Source organism: Ornithodoros turicata, chromosome 1 (assembly GCF_037126465.1).
Source record: "Ornithodoros turicata isolate Travis chromosome 1, ASM3712646v1, whole genome shotgun sequence".
NCBI lineage: Eukaryota > Metazoa > Arthropoda > Arachnida > Ixodida > Argasidae > Ornithodoros > Ornithodoros turicata.
The window spans coordinates 181,876,763-181,891,096 of NC_088201.1; the positions used below are offsets into that span (position 1 = coordinate 181,876,763).

The 14,334-nt window shown below is 47.1% G+C and overlaps 1 protein-coding gene across 4 annotated transcripts in view; it reads right to left on the bottom strand.

Annotated features, from left to right (window-relative positions):
- Window positions 1-1,410: 1,410 nt before the first annotated feature.
- The window catches only part of LOC135378856 (zinc finger protein 1 homolog), a 32,689-nt gene continuing 19,765 nt past the window's right edge, over window positions 1,411-14,334 (bottom strand). For all 4 annotated transcript variants that reach the window (XM_064612002.1, XM_064611999.1, XM_064612000.1 and 1 more), the window contains one exon: window positions 1,411-5,517. In XM_064612002.1, the coding sequence (XP_064468072.1) occupies window positions 4,655-5,517 (863 nt within the window). In that variant the 3' untranslated portion in view covers window positions 1,411-4,654. The remainder of the gene's footprint in view (window positions 5,518-14,334) is intronic.

Consider the following 14,334-nt stretch of genomic DNA (forward strand, 5'->3'; position numbering starts at 1 on the left):
TATGGTCAATGAAATGGACCAGCGGGAGTTGAACCAGCTCCCAACGGATATGCGTTCCGAAGATTCCACCGTTGCATCTCACTGGCAGCTGCAGGTACCTTTTCGACTGCTTTCGTTTCATTGATCTGATTGCTTTGGGCAAAATTCATGCAGTGTGTTGTGTCATCCTCTCTGTTCTTCGCCTCACCTTCTACTGTGATAATGAGTATGGTGGGCGGATACATATTTTACAAATTGCAAGATGCATTTTTGGGGTTGGTGCCTCTTCGCACTTTTGACCCGGGCGCTCCGAGCCCCAAAGGTTGGTGTCAGTCTCTGACTTCCCGGGGGAGGCGGCGCCCCCCCTAGTTCATGTTCCGGGGGGGCAAGGGCCCCCGCGCCCCCCCGCAGTCGGCGCCTATGGGTCCGATCGAGTTTCGTATATGCGCGGCATGATGCGCGCTGTCGTATTTTTCGACAGACTCACTCAATTGTAGCCAACAACAGTTCTCGCAAATGTTCCACTGACAACATTTATCTTCACATCCTTCGGACAGCGACGCCAGTCCACTTCGCAACGTGCACTATGTTTTTCACCGGGACTGTTCCATGGCGTGGCACGCACGTGCACGCGCAGCATGGACTAAACACGCCTATACGCACGAGCTGAAGCGACGTTTGCTGATTAGCGCCGAAGTAATACCCCTGTCAGACGGGCACATATACGGCCTTAACGGTCACGGCCGTAAATGCATACTGTCATTAACTTCTTGCCAGACGGTCAGCAATAAGGCCTTTGCGACAAAACTGAGGTAGAAGGGCAACGGCGTTCCTGCAAGACAGTCTACGGCATTCCATCGAAACTGCCCAAGCCACGTTTCTAAGCACACCATAAACAGGATTTAGCACATTTAATTCAATTCGAAATAAAATGCTTTTTACCCGACTTAATATTGCCATCCTTTTTTTTTTTTTTCTGGCGTTTTTGCACTTTGCTTCGCTTTTTATCCCATGTGTACAAGTGCTACGTTTGTAGTTACACCCTCGAACCACTGCATGCGGCATCGCACCGTGTCGTCTGCATCCAAAAAGTCAGACGCCACTCAAAAAAATATCCAAAGCACTTAGTTTGCTGTTGTATTTTGAAAATACCAACAAAACGTTGTTTTCGTGTACTTTCAGTATGAAAAAGCGTGATTTCGCTACATTACATTCAACGTTCACAGACTTGTTTATCGACGTTGGGATTCGAGATTCGTAGATTCGCAGAACCTTCCTTGAATTCAGATTCGGAAAATTCTGGATTCGTCCCAGCTCGGAATTTTTTTCTACTAACGGATGGCTGTGGTCGCAGTTGAGGTGCTCGAACCTCTCCCAGCAGCAGCGATTTTGTAAATGTAACTGTACCGCAGCGAGAAAAAAAACTTAGTAGAAATATTTGAAATATTTATTATTTTCATACACTGCTTTATAAGATGGTAACAGTTTTCGCCAATGTTGCATACCACTTAAATGCTCCTTTAAAGCAACAATAAGAAGAAAAAAAACACTGTAAATTCTGTTGTTCCTGTAGAGCATTTGTTCGCATCTGTGGAGCTCCTGCTCAGCATTGGAGTTAACGTGTCTAAAAAAAATATGGGTCGGGGTATTTATTGGCTCGTAATTTTGAAAGGCCATCGTTCCCGCGACGTAATAAAGCTTTTTGGTGGTGTCATTTTGAACTTCACGCTCTCCATATTTTTTGGATCGTGAATTCCAGCTCTGACATCAAAGTATCTTGAACGTAACAAGTACCTTTAAGAGTATTTAATACTCTGTCTATATGCATTTAAATACTTTTCAAGACTGGGCATTTGGTATTCGACTCAGTTACTTTATTCACTCGGTACTCAGTAACTTAACTTAAATACTTTGAACGAAGAAAAGAAGGAGTCACTGAAAAGGTTGGCCAACTGCAGGATTCGAACCCACATCTTCTGGATTACTGGTCCAGGACTCTACCAAGGATGCGGGCGACATCCATTTAACACGACGGAAATCGGTGTTCTGAGGCTGGAACACAGAAGAAAGGACGAACACACGAATTTGTTCCTTTCATTGTTCTTAGGCACTTAAGGCTTTGTGTGTCTGTCTTTTCTTCTGACCTGGCATGAAAGGTCATGCATGGCACACAGCCTGCAGCTAGTGATCAGTGATGCAAAGCAAAGCACGGTAGGATTTGAGATCTGCAAGAAAGCAAGGTCTATAGTGGGCCACTACAAGCATAGTACACAGGCCCAGGCACGATTAGATGACTATCAAAAACAAAATAGCAGTGTGCGACTGCATTTAAAGCAAGATGTGGAAACAAGATGGAGCAGAGAGTACCTAATGCTTCACCGTCTGCGTGAGCTTAGAGCAGCAATAAGTGTTGACTTTGCTTCCCATGATATGCCAATGAATGAACTCTCAAACTCAGAGTGGAAGCATGTGAAAGGGTATGTTGATGCCCTTGAACCCTTAGCCGAGGCTACAAGAACTGTTGAAGGTAACCTGTATCCTACCTTGTCCTCTCAGATACCTATCTTGTATCGCATTTTTGCACACCCAAAATGTGTTGCCGAAAAGGAAAAATCTGCATTTCCTCAAAACCTAATCAAAAGTCTCAAGACACGATTTCCGGATTACCAACTGGACGAGACTGCTAGCACGGCTATGTTTGTAGACCCAAGGTACAGGTCTGTTATATATACAAGGAAGACCATGCCATGGAGATGTGGTTACGGAACTTGGTAATGAGCGAGCTGGGAAATTTGAAAGGGCCCACTTCAACACTACTGCCCCAAAGCCAAGGCTCTCCAGTGAAGAGCACATCTTTCTGGCACAGCTTTGATGTCCTTGTAAGACATCAAGAGGACACAGAACTTGATCCACATACTGAGGTGGCAAACTACACAAGCAAGAAGCCCCTCCACCGTGATGAGAACCCTTGCGAATGGTGGTACAGGACCGGTCAGCACAGGTACCCATAACTAGCACAACTGGCAACTAAATATTTAGCAGTGCCGGCCACATCTGCATCAAGTGAGCGTCTGTTCTCGCTGTCTGGAAACATTGTTCATTCTCGAAGAACTTCACTCAGTCCACAACATGTCCAGCAGCTAGCTTCTCTGCATGATAATTTGTAATGCTCAAGTGCGTTCCTACCTACGTCTGTAGGTACAGAGCTCCAACATACAAGTGACTACATATATCCATTACTATGCTATTGTAGCTACCAGCATATAATGTATGTTGCAATCCTCAATAAACGTGGTAGCAGACCCCAAAACTGTCTTCAGTAACACAGGGACACATTTGTACGAGTAGTTTTGCTTGTCAAAGGAAGTTTTGAAACTAGGGGTGTGCACTGCAGCACCATGCCACTTAAAGCAATTCATTCCAGCAACATAACGCACGTTTGGATGCCTGGGATAGGGGAGCCTTTCTTTGAATATTATTCAGACGGAAAAACCACGCCTACGTAGTAGCAATCCACTGCTGGTCACACTTGTAACAAAAATTTGCTATTCGAAATATATTCGAACTGCCACCAGTAAATATTCGAATTCGATTCGCACATGCAAATAAATATTCTAAATGTATTCGCACTGTGTCAAAAACATTCGTATTCGATTCGCACTGGAAATTTTGCTATTCGCTCAGCTCTACAAGTTTTTGAAAATAAAAATCGGCGTAATTTGCACACTTCTAAGTTTGTGCGCGACATCATCGCGTTGTCCCGCGACCCCTGTTCCTGGCCCTGTTCGCCACACCCCTTGCATGTGTAAACTCCACGGCCAATGACAGCGCTGCTGTATTAGTCATCACGGCAACTACAGGTTTTGGAGATCACTTGATGACTTGGTCACATGGTTACTGTTTGTCATTCGGACTGTACTCAGTTGCACAACGTGTCACTGGCAGATTCCTTCGAAGTTCTGTAACCAGAATGGGCCATGACAATTATACGGGCAAGTTCAAGTTGCGGGTCACAGAACTTGCACAGGAAGAGGGCAACAGGGCAGTAGCACGGCAGTTTCAAGTGAATGAGAATCACATGCTTTATTGCGTGTGCAGTGAGGACGGATCATAAAGTCATCGAGTAATAAAGGTACTAGTCACCTGAAGGGCAATCTTTAAAACAGATTGGGCACATGTTTTTCAAGCCGTCTTGTTAATGCCTCATGTAATTTGTGCACCCCCAAACTTTGCAGCATTCTTTGGTAAAAAAAAAGTGCGCAAAATTGTGCAAGTAACTCCGTACGGTCAGATTCGCTGTAGACTGTCACTCTGAGGAAGGAATGCGTCAAAGCGTGTTCCGTAAACTTTTCTCCAGCACTGTAAATGGAAGAGATCAGCAATGCACTGGCGTACTATCAATCAGACTGCTTCCAGTCAAACAAGACTGTCTGACATAGGCCAACACGGAGCATTTAAGTAACCAGATAACCTTGCTTCATTTTAAAACAAGCTGCAGGTCCAATAAACGTTTCACTGGTTATGAGTGCGGCAGATGCACTGTGTCTTTTCTTTACACGTCTGTTTTGTATGTTTTGTGCTGCTTGTACAAACACTGAACACTGTGTAACGTTTTGAGAGTCGGCACAGAAGTGTCCACACCTGCATGACATCACATCACATAGCGTGCTAGGCTTCACTGTCCCGTCTTCAGCTTCAGCGTCTGTATGTGGGTCTTCATGTGGATCTTGAGGTTGCCCTTCTGCACGAAAGCGTCCGGGCAATGCGGGCACTTGTGCGGCTTCTCCCCGGTGTGCGTCCGCATGTGGCGCCCCAGCTTCCCCGGCTCTGCAAACTGGGCCGGGCACAGCCGGCACTCGTACGGCTTCTCGCCGGTGTGCGTCCGCACGTGGCACTTGAGACTGGAGAGCTTCAGGAAGGACGCGGGGCAGTACTCGCACTCGTGCTGCTTCTCCCCCGTGTGTATGAGCCTGTGCACTTTCAGCTGCCTCAGCTGAGTGAAGGCGGCGGGGCAGACGTCGCACCGGTGCGGCCTCTCCTCGACGCGCGCCGGGGCTCCCGCCGCGGAGTCCACTGCGGCGGGAGGGGGTTGCGGCGCGCACAGTCCCCCGGCGTACGTCTTCAGGTGCCTCGTCAGGAAGCGCTGCTTTGTGAAGGACGCGGAACAGACGCCGCACGTGAACACCTCCCTGCCGATGTGGATGACCTGGTGGGCTTTCAGGTGACTGCTCAGATGGAAAGAGGCGGAACACACGTTGCACGTGAACATCTCGTGTTCCGCACGGTCGACGACGTTCCGCGTTGCGATGGCAGACTCCCGAGATGGCGGCCCCTCGCCGCCGCAGCTGTGGTGGATTTCGCCTTGCTTCCGCAGGGCTGACGGCTCACTTGACTGCAGCTTTGCGTCTGTTAGGTGATTGTTGATACCTGAAATCACCATGAATTGAGGCCCCGAAGAGCCCTGGCTTGGACGCCATGATTCGGAGAAGCCTGGAGGCCCCTCTTTGTTGGGGCAAAGTCCAATGGCTGCTCTTGTTTCTGGAATTCAAAGGGAAAGAACATTATTTGTAATTTCAGACTGATAAGAACAAGACGCGAATTTTTTAGTTATTTCTAGGGGTGTGCGCGAATATTCGACTTCTCGAAATCAAATCGAGTATCAAATGCTCGAACTATTCGATTCGCGAATCGAATATCCAATATTCGATGTTTCAAATATTCGACTATTCCACGAATATGAATGACACAACCCGAAAGTGGGCTTCACCTGATGCTTCCGTGCATGAGGTGAAGCCCGCTTTACGAAATTGCCCTTGCTGCAGGACCAACACAGGCCGGACGGTGTTTAGTATAAGATAACGTTATCCAAACTTAGTTTTGTAGACACCGTCTGTGGAAGGGATGGCGCCCCTCCCACACACAGTTCAGCGGTGACGACGAGGGACCTTAATTTGATGTTTGTGAGGTTGCCTTTAAAAAATTAGGACTCTTGAGTAATGACTACAGTCCACAAACAAGAAGGGTGTTTTAAAGATGTCCTTTATGTCTAAAATTTCAGCAGTGCAGCTTCCTCAGGTGAGAGCAGAGAAACTAAATGGTGTTCATGACAAAGCTGAGGCAGGATTCCAATTCGTTTGTTTCATAAATGGCCTGTGGTTGGTCTGAAACAATTACAGCCTCATCCGTATAACATGCTACTGCCTGACATAAAATTTTGAAATGAAGGTAACCACTCTAGTACTTCAGTAAGTGTAGGCTCACCTGAAAAGCAGGAAGCACTCTGATGTAAAATAAATGAGTAGGGGCTTTAAACGGAAGAATTGCATGTCTCTCTTGTGACAGTTAATGCCAGAAAAATTACACTAAAGCCATGGGCCACAAAATGGAAACTTTTAGTGCGAAAGTCACATACCGTATTTTCGCAAATTTAAGGACCCCCCGATTGTAAGGACCCCCCCCCCCCGAGTTTGGGCAACCTAGTTTTGAAAAAAAGTTTGCCTGCGAATATAAGGACCCCACCTTCACACTACTCCTCCGTAGCAGCCGCGTCCCTGAGTCATTCCCTCACGTGCTCATCCACATGACCACGAGCGACCTCATTGGCCTTGACTTGGCCTCCTTTCTCTCTTTCCCACCGCGCGCTCGGAGTCTAAAGTTATCTGGAGGTTCGGCATCCATTTTCCGGTTTGTTCAGCTACCCACGCATGATGAGTTCGAAGAGGGCATCATACTCTGCCCAGTTCAAGCGCAAGGTGATTTTGTACGCGGAGTCGCATAGCAGTCATCAAGCAGCAGAGGAATTCAGCTTGGGAAGGACATGTGTTATTCGCTGGCGCCAGCAGCGGGACGCCATCTTCAGCTGCACGTCGACGAGGAAGAAGTTCTCGGGACCAAAGGAAGGCAGGCATCCAGAGCTCGAAGCCGAAGTTGCGGAGCACGTAAGAAAAGAAAGTAGAGAGGGCCTTGCTGTGACCGCCGACGGCATTCGTGAGAAAGCCAGGGAAATCGCGAAGAGGTTGAATATTCCACGCCATGTGTTCAGAGCCAGCCCGGATGGGTTGAACGCTTCATGCGACGCCAAGGGTTTTACGTTTGACGAAGGACCACAATCTGTCAGAAGCTGCCACAAGACATGGAGGACAAGATCACGGCCTTCCAGCGGTATGTCACCGAGCTACGAAAGAGCAAGGAATACCTTATGGGACAGATTGGTAATGCTGACGAAACTGCGGTGTACCTTGATATGCCATGGGCAACGACGGTCAACGAGATCGGAGCGAAGCAAGTAACAGTACGCACAACAACGCCACGAGAAGCTTCGCGTCACGGTGAGGTTGTGCATAACAGCTGATGAAAGGAAACTGCCGCCATATATCATCCTGAAGAGGAAAACTCTACCTAAAAACGAGGTGTTCCCAAAGGATGTTATTGTGCGTTGCCAGCAACAGGGCTGGATGACGTCTGACCTGATGGTTGACTGGGTGAAGACTGTGTGGCAGCGGCGACCTGGCGCACTTTTTCGTACGCCATCGATGTTAGTGTTGGATGCGTTCCGTGGCCATTTCACAGACGAAGTGAAGGCAACGTGTAAAGGACAGAACACAGACTTGGTCGTCATCCCTGGAGGCCTCACGTCAGTGTGGCAGCCTCTTGATGTTTCTGTTAATAAGCCGTTCAAGGCAAACCTCCGTGCGGAGTACGAGGACTGGATCCGGGCCAACAACCGGGAAATGACACCAACCGGAAAAATAAGGAAGGCGTCCGCGGCGGCCATAGAACAGGGGGTGTCAAATGCTTGGAAGGCAGTACAGCCAGAAATTGTGGTGAGATCATTCAAGAAATGTGCCATCAGCAATGCCTTGGATGGAACCGAGGACGACATCCTGTGGGACGCTGACGACACAGAGGGCAGCTCGCACTCCGACTCAAATGACTCCATCGGCAGTGATAGTGAAGAAAGTTGTATATAGATCGCAATAAACTGTGTTGTCTCTTGTGTGGTGCACAAAAATTGCTTATCGTTGTTATACTAGCGCGGCGTTCGTGCGAGCGCGAGCCATCATGCACCGCCCCCTCCTCCGCGCGGATGCTCAATTGTAAGGACCCCTGTCATCCTCGATTGTAAGGACCCCTCCCCACTTTGAGATGCCCCATTTTGAAAAAAAGGGGGTCCTTAGAATCGAGAAAATACGGTATTGTAAATACTGCACAAATATTCGATATTGGATTCGGTATTCAGAATTTTTTCCCCAATTCGATTCGATATTCGATTCGACTTAAAATATTCGGATTCGCACACCCCTAGTTATTTCTGCTCAAAACACGTGGTGTGGTAAGAAAGCATGAAAAAAAAAAAGCTATCCAAGGTTTTAGCACCTCATCATTGAGGACATCTATTATACATATTTATACTTCAAAATTGCATCTCAACTCAAAGGCATTTGTACAAGAAAAGGAATTTGGAAAGCGCGGCAGTTTTTTTAAAGTGGTCAATCAATATGAGCTATGAATGGCCAAAAGACCCTTTGCTTCTGGTGTACTAACCAAACAATGCCAAACCACAACAATGCAAATGCTCAAAACCTGGAAAAAAAAATGTTACAAGACTATTGAAAGTAGGGCTAGTTGAGTAACGTACATCATGAAAAGCGTAAAGGAAACGGCAAAGTGAAGTGGCCTTGCTAGATTGTTAACCAGCTAGTATTAAGTCACCTGCAATGGTTAATAACTGTTGAGTGTCCACAATTAAGTGCAGCTGATGCACTTAATTGACCTTGTCCTCTGTTAATCCCTTACGTCCCATCCTCTTCACGTTTTTTTTGATGAAAAGAATATTACTTTGCGGGTGATGATGGTGACTGGTTTCCTGGCACAACAGCTACGGAAGCCATGGTCACCATGATGAAACTGTACTTGTAGAGCCCCATCTAACTCACAAGCAGGTGAGCTCTGCAGTGATATGGTAATTGCTCAGGTAATTGTAGACAATAGATGTGGATAATTTATGTTACCCTTGCCCCCCTCGTTTTGTCAAAATTGTTCTATCATCAAAGCACACATTTTTTGGACACCATAGGAGTTTGGTCCCCACTGTGGACCATTTCACCACATCACCACCAGCAAAGGGGAAGAGTATTTCCTCTGGCAATGAAACTCTCCAGTCATAATCGCGCACACAAAAAAAAGTTGTCACATTTTAGGACCGTCAGACCAGGTGCGACACAGTGTTGCTGGAGATTCTGAATGAAATTTCACCGGATTATATCTTTAAATGTCGCTCAAAACCCTGCCTCATCTGTCAAGCAGTCCATCACAAGCCACCACGCAAGATATTTTCGTCGTGCGGTGTAGTATCACTACACAATCAAATTTCCCAAAACAGTCAGAGGACACAGCCGCGGGCAGTCGACACGATCCTTGCGTGCCATGTAAAACTTCTTGTGTCTTACTTCTTTCTTTTCTTTCTTTTCAGCTCACATGCTGCCTATAGAGTCACTAAATAAGCTTTGCTCCGGAGTTGTGACATTCAGTTCCGAGGGCAAGCAGGCGCCATCTTGTTTCTGCAACACACTAGCGTCACGATGCCATGTATCGTGCGTGTAAGAAATGTTGCTTTCTGTTGCAAACAGCTCATCAGTTCAGAGTCAGTTCCATTTCATCGAGTCAGTTCCAGTTCCATCAGTTTATCAAAGTTGACAGTCTTGAGCTCACCTCGACATCCTCGGGATGCTGCAGTGAACAATACATACACTCTTAAAAAAGAACTTCACCACATAGCACGCTCCTAGCCAACCATCATCCCGAATGACAACGTTCTCGCCCCCGATTTGTTGAAAACGAGAGGTGGAGCCTATTTTGCGCCGATTATGTACGGCACGAAATCGGCTCCGCCTCTCGTTTTCAACAAATCGCAGGCGAGAACGTTGTCATTCGGGATGATGGTTGGCTAGGAGCGTGCTATGTGGTGAAGTTCATTTTTAAGAGTGTAGATTATCGCACAACAATCACACACGCTTCCCCTTTCCCATGAGGAGCAATACATTAGCCGCCTTAGATCCTCAACTGCTGATGTGGTACGGAAACAAGATGGTGCCGCGTCCCTGAGTCATTCCCTCACGTGCTCATCCACATGGCCACGAGCGACCTCATTGCCCTTGACTTTGCCTCCTTTCTCTCTTTCCCACCGCGCGCTCGGAGTCTAAAGTTATCTGGAGGTTCGGCATCCATTTTCCGGTTTGTTCAGCTACCCACGCATGATGAGTTCGAAGAGGGCATCATACTCTGCCCAGTTCAAGCGCAAGATGATTTTGTACGCGGAATCGCATAGCAGTCATCAAGCAGCAGAGGAATTCAGCCTAGGAAGGACATGTGTTATTCGCTGGCGCCAGCAGCGGGACGCCATCTTCAGCTGCACGTCGACGAGGAAGAAGTTCTCGGGACCAAAGGAAGGCAGGCATCCAGAGCTCGAAGCCGAAGTTGCGGAGCACGTAAGAAAAGAAAGGAGAGACAGCCTTGCTGTGACCGCCGACGGCATTCGTGAGAAAGCCAGGGAAATCGCGAAGAGGTTGAATATTCCACGCCATGTGTTCAGAGCCAGCCGCGGATGGGTTGAACGCTTCATGCGAAGCCAAGGGTTTTCCGTTTGACGAAGGACCACAATCTGTCAGAAGCTGTCACAAGACATGGAGGACAAGATCACGGCCTTCCAGCGGTATGTCACCGAGCTACGAAAGAGCAAGGAATACCTTATGGGACAGATTGGTAATGCTGACGAAACTGCGGTGTACCTTGATATGCCACGGGCAACGACGGTCAACGAGATCGGAGCGAAGCAAGTAACAGTATGCACAACAGGCCACGAGAAGCTTCGCGTCACGGTGACGTTGTGCATAACAGCTAATGGAAGGAAACTGCCGCGATATATCATCCTGAAGAGGAAAACTCTACCTAAAAACGAGGTGTTCCCAAAGGATGTTATTGTGCGTTGCCAGCAACAGGGCTGGATGACGTCTGACCTGATGGTTGACTGGGTGAAGACTGTGTGGCAGCGGCGACCTGGCGCACTTTTTCGTACGCCATCGATGTTAGTGTTGGATGCGTTCCGTGGCCATTTCACAGACGAAGTGAAGGCAACGTGTAAAGGACAGAACACAGACTTGGTCGTCATCCCTGGAGGCCTCACGTCAGTGTTGCAGCCTCTTGATGTTTCTGTTAATAAGCCGTTCAAGGCAAACCTCCGTGCGGAGTACGAGGACTGGATCCGGGCCAACAACCGGGAAATGACACCAACCGGAAAAATAAGGAAGGCGTCCGCGGCGGCCATAGCGCAGTGGGTGTCAAATGCTTGGAAGGCAGTACAGCCAGAAATTGTGGTGAGATCATTCAAGAAATGTGCCATCAGCAATGCCTTGGATGGAACCGAGGACGACATCCTGTGGGATGCCGACGACACAGAGGGCAGCTCGCACTCCGACTCAAATGACTCCATCGGCAGTGATAGTAAAGAAAGTTGTATATAGATAGCAATAAACTGTGTTGTCTCTTGTGTGGTGCACAAAAATTGCTTATCGTTGTTATACTAGCGCGGCGTTCGTGCGAGCGCGAGCCATCATGCACCGCCCCCTCCTCCGCGAGGATGCTCAATTGTAAAGACCCCCGTCATCCTCGATTGTAAGGACCCCTCCCCACTTTGAGATGCCCCATTTTGAAAAAAAGGGGGTCCTTAGAATCGAGAAAATACGGTATTGTAAATTCTGCACAAATATTCGATATTGGATTCGGTATTCAGAATTTTTTTCCCAATTCGATTCGATATTCGATTCGACTTAAAATATTCGGATTCGCACACCCCTAGTTATTTCTGCTCAAAACACGTGGTGTGGTAAGAAAGCATGAAAAAAAAAAGCTATCCAAGGTTTTAGCACCTCATCATTGAGGACATCTATTATACATATTTATACTTCAAAATTGCATCTCAACTCAAAGGCATTTGTACAAGAAAAGGAATTTGGAAAGCGCGGCAGTTTTTTTAAAGTGGTCATTCAATATGAGCTATGAATGGCCAAAAGACCCTTTGCTTCTGGTGTACAAACCAAACGATGCCAAACCACAACAATGCAAATGCTCAAAACCTGGAAAAAAAAATGTTACAAGACTATTGAAAGTAGGGCTAGTTGAGTAACGTACATCATGAAAAGCGTAAAGGAAACGGCAAGTGAAGTGGTCTTGCTAGATTGTTAACCAGCTAGTATTAAGTCACCTGCAATGGTTAATAACTGTTGAGTGTCCACAATTAAGTGCAGCTGATGCACTTAATTGACCTTGTCCTCTGTTAATCCCTTACGCCCCATCCTCTTCACACTTTTCGTGATGAAAAGAATGTTACTTTGCGGGTGATGATGGTGACTGGTTTCCTGGCACAACAGCTATGGAGGCCATGGTCACCATGGTAAAACCGTACTTGTAGAGCCCCATCTAACTCACAAGCAGGTGAGCTCTACAGTGATACGGTAATTACTCAGGTAATTGTAGACAATAGATGTGGATAATTTATGTTACCTTTGCCCCCTCATTTTGTCAAAATTGCTCTGTCATCAAAATCGCATTTTTTGAACACCATAGGAGTTTGGTCCCCACTGTGGACCACTTCACCACATCACCACCAGCAAAGGGGAAGAGTATTTCCTCTGGCAATGAAACTCTCCAGTCATAATCGCGCACACACAAAAAAGTTGACACATTTTAGGACCGTCAGACCAGGTGCGACACAGTGTTGCTGGAGATTCTGAATGAAATTTCACCGGATGATATCTTTAAATGTCGCTCAAAACCCTGCCTCATCTTTCAAGCTGTCCATCACAAGTCACCATGCAAGATACTTTCGTTGTGCGGTGTAGTGTCACTACACAATCAAATTTCCAAAAACAGTCAAAGGTCGCAGCCGCGGGCAGTCGACACAATCCTTGCGTGCCATCTAAAAGTTCTTGTGTGTTACTTCTTTGTTTCTTTCTTCTCAGCTCACACGCTGCCTATGGAGTCACTAAATAAGCTTTGCTTCGGAGTAGTGACATTCAGTTCTCAGGGTAAGCAGGCTCCATTTTGTTTCTGCACCACGCTAGTGTCACGATCCCATGTATCGTGCATGTAAGAAATGTTGCTTTCTGTTGCAAAGAGCTCATCAGTTCTGAAGGAGAGCAGGAGCCATCTTCTTTCTGCACCACGCTAGCATCACGATGCCATGTATCGTGCATGTAAGAAATGTTGCTTTCTGTTGCAAAGAGCTCATCATTTCTGAAGGAGAGCAGGAGCCATCTTCTTTCTGCACCACGCTAGTGTCACGATCCCAAGTATCGTGCGTGAAAGAAATGTTGCTTTCTGTTGCAAAGAGCTCATCAGTTCTAAAGGAGAGCAGGAGCAATCTTCTTTCTGCACCACGCTAGTGTCACGATCCCATGAATCGTGCGTGTAAGAAATGTTGCTTTCTGTTGCAAAGAGCTCATCAGTTCTGAAGGAGAGCAGGCGCCATCTTGTTTCTGCACCACGCTAGTGTCACAATGCCATGTATCGTGCGTGTAAGAAATGTTGCTTTCTGTTGCAAAGAGCTCATCAGTTGTGAAGGAGAGCAGGCGCCATCGTGTTTCTGCACCACGCTAGCGTCATGATGCCATGTATCGTGCATGTAAGAAATGTTGCTTTCTGTTGCAAAGAGCTCATCAGTATCATTTCATCGAGTAAGTTCCAGTTCCATCAGTTTATCAAGGTTGACAGCCTTGAGCTCACCTCGACATCCTTGGGAATGCTGCTGTGAACAATACATAGATTATCGCACAACAATCACACACACTTCCCCTTTCCCATGAAGAGCAATACATTAGCCGTCTTAGATCCTCAACTTCTGATGTGGTTCGGAAACAAGATGGCGCTCCTGTTTGCCCTTGTATCTGTCGCTAGTATGATGCGAAGCTTATTTAGTGACTCTTTTTCGTGTGTGTGTGATTTGGTGATTTGGAAGAAATCTGGACAAGGTGAGAAAGCAGCTTCAAGAAGATTCTATGTCACTTGCAAGAAAGCGGATCGGTGTGCCAAAGTACGAAGACGTGGACGCCGCCTTGTTTAGGTGGTATCGGGAGATAGGCTCACAAAGAGTACCAGTAAGTGGCCCTATACTTCAAGTGAAATCCAGGTCTTTTGCTCATCTTCTGGGACATGATGAGTTCAACCCACTGAATGGATAGATCCAGCGTTTTAAGGACCAGCTGCAGCTGCAGAGTGATTTTTGTCAAAAGTGGAGAAGTCGACGACAGCACTATCCAGACCTGGCTGAATGCTGGCAGACCTAGAGACAATGCTTGCCAC